This window comes from Mugil cephalus, chromosome 21 (genome assembly GCF_022458985.1).
Source record: "Mugil cephalus isolate CIBA_MC_2020 chromosome 21, CIBA_Mcephalus_1.1, whole genome shotgun sequence".
Taxonomy (NCBI): domain Eukaryota; kingdom Metazoa; phylum Chordata; class Actinopteri; order Mugiliformes; family Mugilidae; genus Mugil; species Mugil cephalus.
The window spans coordinates 6038180-6050415 of record NC_061790.1 but is presented as its reverse complement, the minus strand read 5'-3'; the positions used below and the strand labels follow the sequence as shown (position 1 = coordinate 6050415).

The window sequence follows — 12236 nt, the reverse complement described above, 5'->3', positions numbered from 1 at the left end:
GTGACAAGATTCTGCTTTTAGTACAAGTCAGCTGAAACCATTAAAGAGTCAGCTCGAGAGTCATCAGATAAACAAATGGAGCAAACGTTAGCGTATTCGGCTACCTAGCAACAAGCTGCTGAAATCTCGCCGTGAATCTGATTTGCCTAATAGAAAGGGAGAAGCCTGTTTTTTGTCTCATTGATCTGGCTATCTGAAGTCTAGGAATGTTTAAAAGGAAATACTGTGTCACATCTGCTGCTGCGCATATGTGCACCTCATGAGCGTTCAGGCATCCTCGACCACCAGTGAGGCATAAAAAGCAATTCATTTTCCTTTTTATTTCTAATATTTGGTCAAAAACAGAGACGAATGTTCCCTCACCGCTTAGAACGTCAAACTTGCCCTAAATTCATTATTCACTAGGCTCATTCCTAGAAGTGAAATGCTGTCATGCAACACACTCTAAGGTCTCCGTAATTCCCCTCTGAGTCTCCCCTCTCTGAATATCAACACTCCTCTAAATCAGAATGAACTTAAATAGGGAGGGGGGGCTACAATGACATTTCTGCTCCAACAGCTTCCCTGCCTTGATTGCTATAATTATTTGTCCGGCCCATAAATATTCTCTCCGGCAGTAAATGTCCTTCCATTAAAAAAATAAAAAATAAAAAAAATAAAGAAAAAATCCAGGAGGAAAAAAAACAGGCATAGCGCACTATTTCGATCTTGTGGTTTTAATTTATAATTTGTGTCTGATATTGGATATGCCAGTTTGAGTAATAGCAAGGCTAAGAAGGCAAAAATATAAATACACGGGGGCCCCGGAGGGAGACGCGAAGCTTGCAGAGCCGGACTGCACGCGCTATCACTGACCTTAATGGGCGGTTTGCGGGTGATATGGGATACCAGGAAGTTCATGGCTATGTCCTCGCAGTTTATGTACTCGTCCACCATGTCTCTGATGGCCTGGGGCATGACGTAGGAGTACAGGTAGGCATAGTACTACAAGAACACAAACACGTGGGGGGGTATATGTCAGTCAAAGGTTCACTCAAATGTTTTTATTTTTTATTTTTTTTGTTTTGGGAGAGTGTAAGATCTGACCTTATGGAAGAACGCAGCTCCCGTCAGGACCATGGAGAGCTCGCAGGAGTAGTTGGAGTTGTAGAGCCAGGACTGATGGTTGACGTCCCACGCGTGATACCTCCCAGGGAAACCCACGATACGATCTCTGGCCTCACGCCACACTCTGTGAGAAACCACCAACCAGAGAGTCAATGGGACGTCTCATTTAACCAATTAAGACCGACCTCAATTCATAAAAGTTTAATGGAAGACTTTATTAAGGATATTTATGACCACTTTTTTTAAAAAAAAACATTTTAATTAGCGCGGATGATTTCAATTTGTCTCCCCCTTAGGGAATAATTAAATGTCCACTCTGTTGTCTTTTATTTGCATCTGACAAATTTTAAGATATTATTTAAAACCAAATGGCAACGCTTGGCTCGTATTCAGAGCGGCTGTAGCGCATTCACAGAAATAAGTCTTTTTGATTTATAAGATGAGATTCTTTGAATTCCAAAGACCAATTCTTGAATGAGGGTTCATGTGAGAACACTTTAATGTAACCGTCAGCTGCTGTGTAATTTCTCGTCTTTGGCGAGAAAGGAGGTAAGGAAACATTCCTGGGTAATTCTGGGGGAGTTGGAGATAACTCACGATGAATGACCCCGTACACACACACACACACACTCAGAGTCTCAACCAGTTTTTTCCTGCCTGGACAAGCTGCTACAGCACCGAGTCATAGACAAGCGTGGACGAGGGGAGAGGTGGCGCACACAAAAATAACTCAGCGTTTCTGATTGTTTAATTGGTTTAAACGTGGCCTTCGCTTCCACGGTATCCGAGTGAGGTTTGAACAAGATGCTGACAGAATCTTTCCCTTTCCTATTTTCTCTACTTCAGTCTCTGGTGGTTGGTTCAGTGTTTCTGTCAGACTCAGATTTTGGAGGAATGAAATGCTTCTGCATTTTTTTGGACATTTCAGTTTCTGACAGGAGACGAAGCTTTCTCTTCTGCTTAACTTGTTTTTGTGTTCACTGCTCTCCACACATGTAATCGTGAGAAAATGTCACTGTTTGCTGAGACAATACAGATAGACAAATGTTAATCTGTATGTATTTGTATTTGTAAATGACAAACAGCCTTCAGATGATTCCCAAAGCTTCACTGACCTAAACCCAAACATGATCTCATCATGGCGGAGATGAGCGTCGTCATCGATGGACAGGATGGCCTCGGTTTCCACGGCGTCCCAGGGAAGGAAGCGGTTGTTGAGGCTGTTCTTTTCTGTGCGGACAACCTGCAGGCATGAGATGAGATGCAGCATTTACAAAAAGCACTATAATGTGTGACTCAGATCAGGCTGCTAGGGCCACCACAAACTAGTACTTTCCTATTTTGATACCAACACAAACCACAATGAAATGAAATGACGCATATCCTTGAATTTGTAAAGCAGAATTTTCACTTGTGCACCTATTCAATTAATTAAGTTGACTATGTAGATGATGGAAGTCAACTTAATCAACCATTAGTTTTACCAGGTGGCAGCAAACGCTCCTAACAAACCTGACAAAACCACAGCTCAACTCCTTTCACTTCCTCTCTGTCAGCTCACCACTACTGAACAAAGTCTGTGTGAATATGAAATGAGTGCATATTAAAATTTTCAGGCAAAAAGCATTGATTTTATTATTCATGGATGTCAAACTTCTTTAATCCTTCTAGTAGAGCTTCTGGTAATGTGTATGGATTTAACAAATTTTCAAAGTGACAATGTTCCAAACGGCTCAAAGTTATGCACTCGGGCTAAATTTGCAAATGTAACCCAGCAGAAACATGACAGGCCATTTTTTTTTTTGCATTTCAGTGTTAAAGTATGAGAAGTAGATGTATTCATTACAACAGAAATCAAGAGCATTAAGTTTCTGCAGGAGCACTCACCACAATGGGCAGGCCAATGTCAGGCCACAGCAGGTCATCTGAAGGAGGCTTGGGCGAATTCCACACCACCACTACCTTGTTGAGGTACGGCAGTCCGTTCAACCTCTCCAGAGAGTTCATCAGCACCTCCTCCCTCTCATAAGTTAGCATGACTACAGTGAACTGTTCTCTGGGCACGTTCCCACCCAGAGCAGCTTGGAACTCCTTCCCGGAGCCCCCCGTACCTCCGCCGATGGGCCTGAAACCAGTACCTGAACCAAGGAATTTGGCTTCAGAAGGCAGCACAGGGTCAAGGGGGGTGTGTGGAAACAGGTGGAAAGGTCCAGGAGCCCGGTTCCAGGCTCTGTAGGTGTCTGCAGCAGTGTAGGTGAAGTTGCGGAGGAACCGTGGCGAGGCATAAGGAGGCTCAGTCTCGACAGGACCCAAATCCAAATCGCCGTTGTCGGCCAGGTTGGCGTCGGTTCCGGCCAGCTTCCCGGCTTTGTGAGGAATCTCGTGGGCGGGCTCTTCCTTGATGGGTGAAGCGGGGACTTGGATGCTGGTTCGGATGCTGGCCAAGATAGTGTTAAGTACATTCTCTGAGGTGGAGAAGTAGGTCTCCCATAGAAAGCGGCCCTGCCGCCTCATAGCCAACATGTCATTGTCTGATAGGCTGCGCAACAGGAAGTGTAGCTCTGTGACACGGGGCTTGGGGACTATAAGGGCAGCCTCTGTCCAGCGGATGAACTGGTGGTAGGGTAGCCTGGAGTGGTCCCCCAGCACGACTGGGATAGCTCCTACCTCTAAGGCCTCAAAAAGCCTCATCCCACAGCCTGCCGAGGCAACCAGCTGTCCGTCGCCTGCAGCAATCACCAAGGCAAACGTAGAAGCCTTGAGCACCTCCAGCCTGTCCTCCCTCTCTCCACAAAGAGCCCACTCTGTCGGCAAGCTTGGCCTCGGGTTCTTGCAGGTGAACTCTACCAGCACTTGATCCAAATGGCTGTCCTGCACTGCCTTTAAAGTGCCGATTATGCGATCGTCGTAGTCAGCTGGTGGATCTCCTTCCAGTTCCTCCTCAAAAGACTGAGGGGGAGCTTCCTGTAAGCTGCTCCTCAGTGACTCCACCCTCTCGCCCTGGAAAGTGAAAAGGTATTTCCTTTTTACGGGGACCTGGGGTGGTACTTCTAAAAAGTTGGGTTCCGAGAGGGCGTGGACCAGTGGAGACACAACCAGGTCGAACCCCTCGCGGTACTGCTGCTCCAAGAAGGTGGACTGAGCGACCGCCGCTCGTCCCGCACTCACATTATACAGGAAGTTCTGCGTCATAGACTTTCTAGATAGATGCACAAGTACGTGGTTGTGCCCATCGGATCTCCAGTAAGGAAGAGCTTTCAGTTGCTTTTCCAGCTCTGAAGGAGGCGGCAGTGGGGAGGAGGACTCCTGTAGCTCCCCTACCAGCACCAGATACAGACAGGCAATGCTAGGGTTATTAGTTACATAAATGTTGCTCTTTACCGACGCCGCAAAAGCCTGCTTCACCAAAGGGTCAAGGTAGTCCCCCCATGGATAGGCGCTCGTGTCATAGACGTAGACCGGAAAGCCAGACGTAAGAGGACAACGTGCATAGTCGAAGCAGGAGCGCAGGCGGCAGGAGCGTGTAGACTTGGGCGGTGGCAGCCCTGGGTCCTCCTTGTCAGGTAGCAGCCTGACAGGTAAGGAAAGCTTAGGCTGGTTCTGGGCCATGAGTTCTTTATAGGAATGCTCTGTTTGACTGATAACATTCTTCAGTTGCAGCAGATCCTGCTTGGCGCTGTCGATGCTGCGCTTGCAAGCTTCGATGCGCAGGTTGAGCCGGGCGATCTCCCCGTTGAGCTCCTGCCTCTTGGCCTCCAGCTGCAGGAGCTCTTCACTGACCGACTCGCGAATGCGGCATAGGTCCTGCACGTGTTTGGCCTCGCACAGTTCGCCGCCAGGACGCGGCCCGAACATGCGCTTGTCAGGACCCCCGGCTTCATCAATGGTAGTGAGGTAGTAGTGAGCAATTAGAGGGAAGAAGACCAGGATGAAGAAGAGCATGAAACTGAGCCACGTGAGACGGACGCGACGCAACACCCATGGCTGGCCTCCAACACCTACCCCACCACCGTTACGCTGCATTGTTGACCCTCTCAGTCGGTTCCTCGCCCCCCCAAGGAACTGTTGCTATGGGGATCAGCAGCAGCCATGGTCGACCTTGTCAGCAAGACAGCGGGATGGATACTAAATCATCAAAGCTGTGGTGCAACTCTGTCCTTCTGTAAAGGTCATCTGTGACGGCTTACCCCCTCTTTAGAGTCCCGTGGGTATTGGCTAGAGGCTGTGCCTCACCTACACTCTAATATGTACTCTGATGCGTCATAGCCCACACAAGCTAATCCCATTGCCGTCGTAAGGTTTTGCTATTCTTCCAAATCTATGTAAGCAAACAGTCCTGCATGTGGGGAGGGGTTCCCCTCGATGGGTGATGGAGGAAAGGCATGGTTTCTCACAGATCAGCAAGATCGCTGGGCGGCCCAGGTGTTTCAGTCTCGGATGCTCTCATTTTCTGACCCCGCATCAATAAATCCTCTGAAGACTGAGCCTTAGAAACCTTCCTTTGCCTTAACACAGGAACCTGAGAGAGGAAACAGCAGAAAAGGGACAAATAAGTGATGATGAATATCTGCAGCAAGATCAAAAGAAAGGCTATTTAGCTGAAAGCAGAACCCACATTTATTAGCTTCTTGTATTAGAAGCAGGCTCATTAAATGGTCTGAGTTTAACACAGAAAAAATACATAATTACTTACAAGCAACTCTTACAACTGTGCAAGATGTACAATCCTGCTCCAGATAACCGAGCTGGATTTAGCAAAGGGAACTCATTAGCCACAGCACTGAGGTTGGTCACTTAGAACCTAATTTATCAATAAGTCTTCATAGAGGGTGAAAGGTCCTCAAGTACATCTCTGATATTTATACTGTAGGTTTCCAGCAGCGTCCACAAAGTTTTTTTTATAATAGCAAAACTGCAATTCAGCCAGTTTCTCACTCTATTCTGTTTTCTATACTACAAAAAAAAAAACAACAACAACAAAAAAAAAAATTTCTGTGCAGAGTACTAGCTGGCGTCTTTTTCTTTCAATTTATTTTCTTTCCAAGTCACAGAGAAAGAGCACAAAACAGGGGAGAGCCATCACTAGTAAACTAAACACAGTCGGTGAGCCAACACCAGCTGCACCTCCAGCAAATCTCATTAAAAAGGCCTCCTCCTGCATCCCAACCTCATCACTGACTCAAATTACTGAGCATCCTTGACAACAGTCCGTCCCAGAGAGTGATGCAGAGTTATCCTCAAGTCTCGGGCTTATACAGAGGAAACCAGCTGTACCTTCTGGTGCAAGGTACCGCAGTATTTATAGTTGTAGTTCAGCTTTCAACAAGTTTCCTGGGGCCACTGCAGGTGAGCTTTCAGATCAATGCAAGAATAACCGCACATACATGTTATCCTATCCGCCTCACCTTAACCCTGTGTTAACAACTGGTTTGAAGATACAAAGAAAACAAATCAAGGCCTCACAGCTTCTATTCAGCGTATAGAAAAGATAGCTCTAGGCCAAAATCTGTAACAGTAGAAGTCACAGCAGCTCCCTTCCAACGGGCGTTCACGTCTCTGAAATATTCTTACATCATCTAAATTTTTACAGAAGGCAATCTGTCGTTAGAGATGAAGCGAAGTCACTCCACAGCACGAGCCCCGAGGTTGCCAACCGACAGGCCGAGCGCCAAACCGTCTCTATGAATTCCCAACACCGAAGGTGAGCCTTGATCGAGTAGTTCAGACTGACACAGTCACAAAGACCGGAGGCATGCAGGTGGTGTTTACCTTTGAACAACAGCTCTCCCTGATAAGGATACTATTCTCTGGGCCGATGGTGAATGGTGTTGTGGTAGTAACACCCTCATTACTGCCTGGTTAGATCACAACGCAGAAGGATACAATCTCAAAAACGTAGGGAAAGCCATCTTCCGTTCTGTCTGAGCCTAGTAGTTATTTCTCCTTGTTGCCTACACGTAACTGGCATTTCTGATGTTCAGAGAGATTACTATGCTCCTGAAAAAACAGCATCTTGCAAACAGCTGGTGTATGTTTATCCGTGTGGCTGTCAAAGGCAGGAATGAGGAAAACATAGCCGGCCAATCACGCGACGGGCACGTGATCCCGTCCCGTCTAAACCGGCCAGCATCCTGCTGCTACTTGTCTCCTTGGAGTGGCATGTTCGAACGCATCTTAAACATTAAATGTGCTGAAAATATATTTTTTTTTTGAATAGCTTGGTGTTACGTCATCGTGCATCTTTGCCGTCTGTCGCTCCACAACGAAAAGTAACTGAACATCAGCATCAAATCCTTGGAAAATTATTGACTTTTTTGCCAATAAAATGACTGAGAAGTTCCAAGTATTCAACCACAGGTATTAAGATAGCAACTCTGCATCTGGATAAAATTCATGTGATATTTTAGAGAATGATTTCTTTGATCTTTGATTGGAGGTTTGTGGACTTCATTTATTTAGGATGGCTTTTAATACCCAGTAGTATGATAACACTTTTATCTCATTTTATCTTTTCGATTTTGTTGTATTTTATTGCTTTTCACTGTTCTTTTATTGTTTTTAATTGTTTTAACTTATTCTTCTCTTTATTTATAACCTGCAGTAAAGGACTTTAGTACACCGAAAGGACTGATGTAAAGGGCTGTATAGATAAAGTACATTTACATAAACAAAGCTGCATTATTCAGCAACTGTATTAAACTTCTGCAATTCTACAATATCACTATCAAGCAACCGATCAGCAGCTTGTTTGAATTTTTTTCTCGACCAGCTTTCGTGCCAGTTACAGAGCCTCTCTATGCATTAGATACAGCGTACAGTGAGGGTAGTCAAATGAGGGTTAATATTAGACTGTCTGGTGCTACGGAGCAGCTTTCAGTTGCAGATGCACCTACACTAAAAGCTCCAATCACATGTGCCCCTCTGAACGCTGAGCTCACACCCTGCAGCTCAGCGATGTCCAGAGTGACCGAGCGGCAACTATCACAACAGGCTGATTAATTGCCGCATGACTACCAGTGTCACAAGGGTAATGGCAGACAGATGTTGGCAAATGCTGCTGTTAGGCCTAATCTGGAGCCAAAAAAATAGATAAATAAATAAATAAACATGCTGGCTTAAAACTTTTGCCTGCGACCACGCGGATAAAAACTAAATCGCAATCTCTCCAGTCGTGGCTTTCTAATCTGCTGAGCGTCTCCTCTCCGCCGCGCTCGGCTTAATCCGGCCGCCGTCTGCACGGAGGGGCCACGCAGAAAAGCATCGATCGCTCCAGGCTTACTTTGTGCGGGATCAATGATAATGCCATCATTACCCGCCTCTGAGCTGAAAAGGTGGTTTGGTGTTCAGGGCTGCTGCTGCCGTAGCCATTTTGTAGGTTTTATGCAGCACAGGTGTAGGAGTGAGCTGTGTGAAGTGCTCAGAGATAACGACATGCCCGTCCTTGCCTTCACCTTAAACAACACGGCGTGGCGTTACGACACGACGTATAGACGCTTGGCAGCGGCAACTGAAGAAATGCGAGCGCTACGTAATTATCCTCACAGATGTTGAAATATTTCCTTACTGATCATGACTAATCTGTGTGTGTATAAATATTGCTCGTGTGGGGGGAAATAAAAAAAATCAATGTGCAATTCTTTTCCCCTTTTTAGAAAGCAGAATCCCACAACCAGGAGCTCTGTAGTCTGCTCAGGGGAAAGAAGAAGATGAAGCACAGTTGTCTAGCTGATGACCCAGATAAGAAAAAAAAAAAAAAACCTTTCGCTCCGCACGCCGAGCACTGAGCAAGCACCGACTTAGTCAGCAAATTGTTGGCGAGGCCTATGAATAACGCAGACAGCATTAGTCTAGAGTCCTAATTTGATTGAAAGGAATACAGAAGGATGAGTTGATGCAGTAAACACCGGTATCGCTATCCATCAAGATCAAATTCACAGCTCACGCCAGGTTCAGGTCAAATTCAGATTCTCGTGGAGGAATGTACGCCGATCTTCGCAAGGCACACGGAGATGCATGGTGGCGTGATTAATACAGATCTCGGAAAAAGAAAAAAAAAAATCATCTGAAGTGAAAAGAGGGACAGCAGCAGGTGCTGAGCTCAGAGCCTAAATGAAGAACTGCGTGTAGGATCCCAAACACTGGAGGGCATGAGCTTGTATAAATGTTTGAACAGTCTCTGCACACTGGCAGCGCTTTCTGAAATTCCTGCGAGAAGAAACGTGAGGCGCGCACACACACACACACACACACACACACACACACACACACACACACACGGATCTGACATCCAGCAATAACATGTTACAGTCAATTCCACTCAAGGGCCACATCATGTGTGGGGTAGATGGGAGAAGGCAGCTGCTGCAGCAAGTGAATGAGTCAAGTTCATGAGGAGAAGCGCACATTGTAACGATTGCTGCGTTTCCATTAGCTCTAGAAATGCACGAAACCTAAATAAATAATAGCAATAAATACTGGTAATCGAAGCGCCTACATTTCAAGAAACCTATCAAATATCGCTAAAACACGAAAAGTTGATCGCAAATTCGCAATTCCTCGACACCGGAGATGTGGCCCGTTAACGACGAGAATTTAAGATGAGGCGAGAGCTGCAGCTCATTCGCAAAACACCTTTCAACGGAGTCGAAATGTCCCTTTATTTTGCGAAAATCTGTAATGAAAAAGGCAGCTTGTGTCGCGATGGGACGGGTTTGGCTTTTTCCGGCCCGTCTCCAAGCCGTCAGACTGAGCTCCAGACAGATTTGAGGACAGATGGAAAGATCAAGCAGCTTGTGGTTTTTTACAAGGCCTGAGTAGCGCGGCACCATGAGGTGGCGAAACTGATATATTGAAAGGATGGAGTGGTGAGACGACTTCCTAAAATAAAAATGAGAGTGGTTATCCACACCATTTGAAATGTTCCATCTATGACCTATAAAACGTATAAAAACTATCATCTGTTGTCACTCAACTCTGACAAGTAAGGGTGATGGGACTGTCATTACTTTTGCTGATTATAAATGTAAATGCTGGACAAAATATATTTTTATTAAGTGATTAATGTTAATTCTTTCAAAACAAAGTACAAATCACCACATGATTTTTTTCAGGATCTTAAAACGTAACATAAACTAGCAGTACAGATTAATTTAATAGAGGAGAAAGTAAAATCAGCCCATGACATCTAGTCTTAGTCCAGCATACATTCCATTTCTCTGCTGTTAATTGTCAAAATGTCAGCCACTAGGAGATATATAGTATACACATGTATTTATGTATCTCAATAACAGTGGCTGGTTCTCTGGTCTTGTGTTTGCAAGAGCATATAATGGGATGATACAGGTGCTGTGCTAAAAAAAAAAAAGTTAGGGGGCTCGCCAAACTTATTCCAATAAAACTTAAATATCTGTTCCAGATTTTTATTAACCTCATGACAAAACATGACAGGGGACAGGAAAAAGTCTGCAGGCTGGGGGACTTGTCATCTTTCTTGGCTATTCATCAAATAGTTGCTGAGAAATCCACGCCTGGACAAAAGCAGAGGACCCTAATGAGCAAGCAGCTGAATGGGAGACTGACAGCGCTATTCCAGGAGCTGTGCTGCTGCCGCGGCTCTATATTTCATCCGCCAAGCAGCAGAATCCGTCTCCGCCACAACTTAACGGTATACACAGCGCAAGGACGAAGGAAGGACTTCTTTACCATGTTTCACACATTCGCTTCTCTGGTTTCGGCCACTTAGCGCTCGCTGCAGCGGGAGGAGGGCTTTATACTGGAAGACTGGGACCACTTATCGTAAAAAAACTGTGAAATCAATAAGAATAACTTCTCCCGATGAATAAACGCACAGCGTACATACGCTCTACCCCGGGGACCGAGGGGAAGCGGAGCATTTATCATTTTTAATGCTTTTACATCTTCTTCATGGTTGGATAAAACCCAGTATTTTTTTACAGGGTCATAAACCGTCTGTATAATCACCATGTCACCAACACGAGGATGATGTTCTTAAACACTAGAACAATCTAAACATGCTCGACTCTGCCACACTGCAGCAGCGAGCGCGGGCCTCCGGAAGAAGACGCCGCAGCACTTGAGGAAAATCATCGCGCCTGCGGGGATTCCCCGGTTACCCCCGATGCTTTATTCCTCCTTAAAGGGCTTCGGCTCATTGTTTCCAGCACACTACCCTTACCCATAATTAATTGTGATTTCATGGAGGAGATGGAGGTATGGCATTCCCTGCGGAGGTGGAGGGGGAGAAAAAAAAGAAAAAAAAAAAGATGGAGGCAGCTGCAGGGGAAGGCGCAGTCAGAGGGCCGTGTGCGGGGAGCAGCTGTTGTAGCCATGGATCACAGCTCATCGGCAGACGGCCGACTGAGCCTTCTCAAGGACTTTTTTCACTGTCAAGTTACAGGGGGTGACTGCGGAGCTGTGGAGTGGCACCCAGACAGGTAATTATAAAAGTTACAGAAAAGGCTTTAGGTACGAGGATTGAGATTCAGTCTTATTTAGAGTCCAGATTAAACCACTACGAGCGTTAACGATACTTGCCGTTCAATAAAAAGCATTCAGTTTAGCTCTAATTAGGAATTGTAATTGGCAAAGATTTTTTCACTTTAATGGCTTTAATGGTACCGATTTTTTGATCGATCTATGTGCGCAAAACTGAAATGAAAATGCACTGGGAAGCTGTGCTGGCAACCCAGCAATTCACATCTGGTTTAGAAAGGCTTTTGCTGAGTTCTTCTTGTTGAGTAATAACACTCGCAGGCACTAAACACCAAACAACAACCAGACAAAACTCATTGTAACAGTCTAAATACTGACGCTGCTGTCTGGTCGCTTTAGAAAAAGCGTCAAAGCATCATTTTTAATGTTATTGCAGCCCTGATCAAATCCCAGTTTTTTTTTTTGTTTTATTCATTATTATGAGTTTTTTTTTGGAGTAAATTTATTTCATAAAATAAACAACCAATCTTAACCTCATATTTTAAACATAGCCTTGTGATTACTGTATTAATTAAAATGGAAATCTAATTTTGCTGAAACAATAAGGCCAGTGAACGTACCAGCGTAAATCACAAACACATCATGTACGTTCCAATAAAACAGCACATACATGTTCT

General features: G+C 45.2%; 1 protein-coding gene across 2 annotated transcripts in view; it reads right to left on the bottom strand.

The window, feature by feature from the left end:
- The window catches only part of extl3 (exostosin-like glycosyltransferase 3), a 29995-nt gene that overhangs the window by 4763 nt on the left and 12996 nt on the right, over positions 1-12236 (bottom strand). For both annotated transcript variants that reach the window (XM_047573325.1, XM_047573324.1), the window contains 4 exons: positions 2995-5626; positions 2223-2350; positions 1087-1231; positions 856-984 (listed from right to left, as the gene is read on the bottom strand). In XM_047573325.1, the coding sequence (XP_047429281.1) occupies positions 856-984; positions 1087-1231; positions 2223-2350; positions 2995-5130 (2538 nt within the window). In that variant the 5' untranslated portion in view covers positions 5131-5626. The remainder of the gene's footprint in view (positions 1-855; positions 985-1086; positions 1232-2222; positions 2351-2994; positions 5627-12236) is intronic.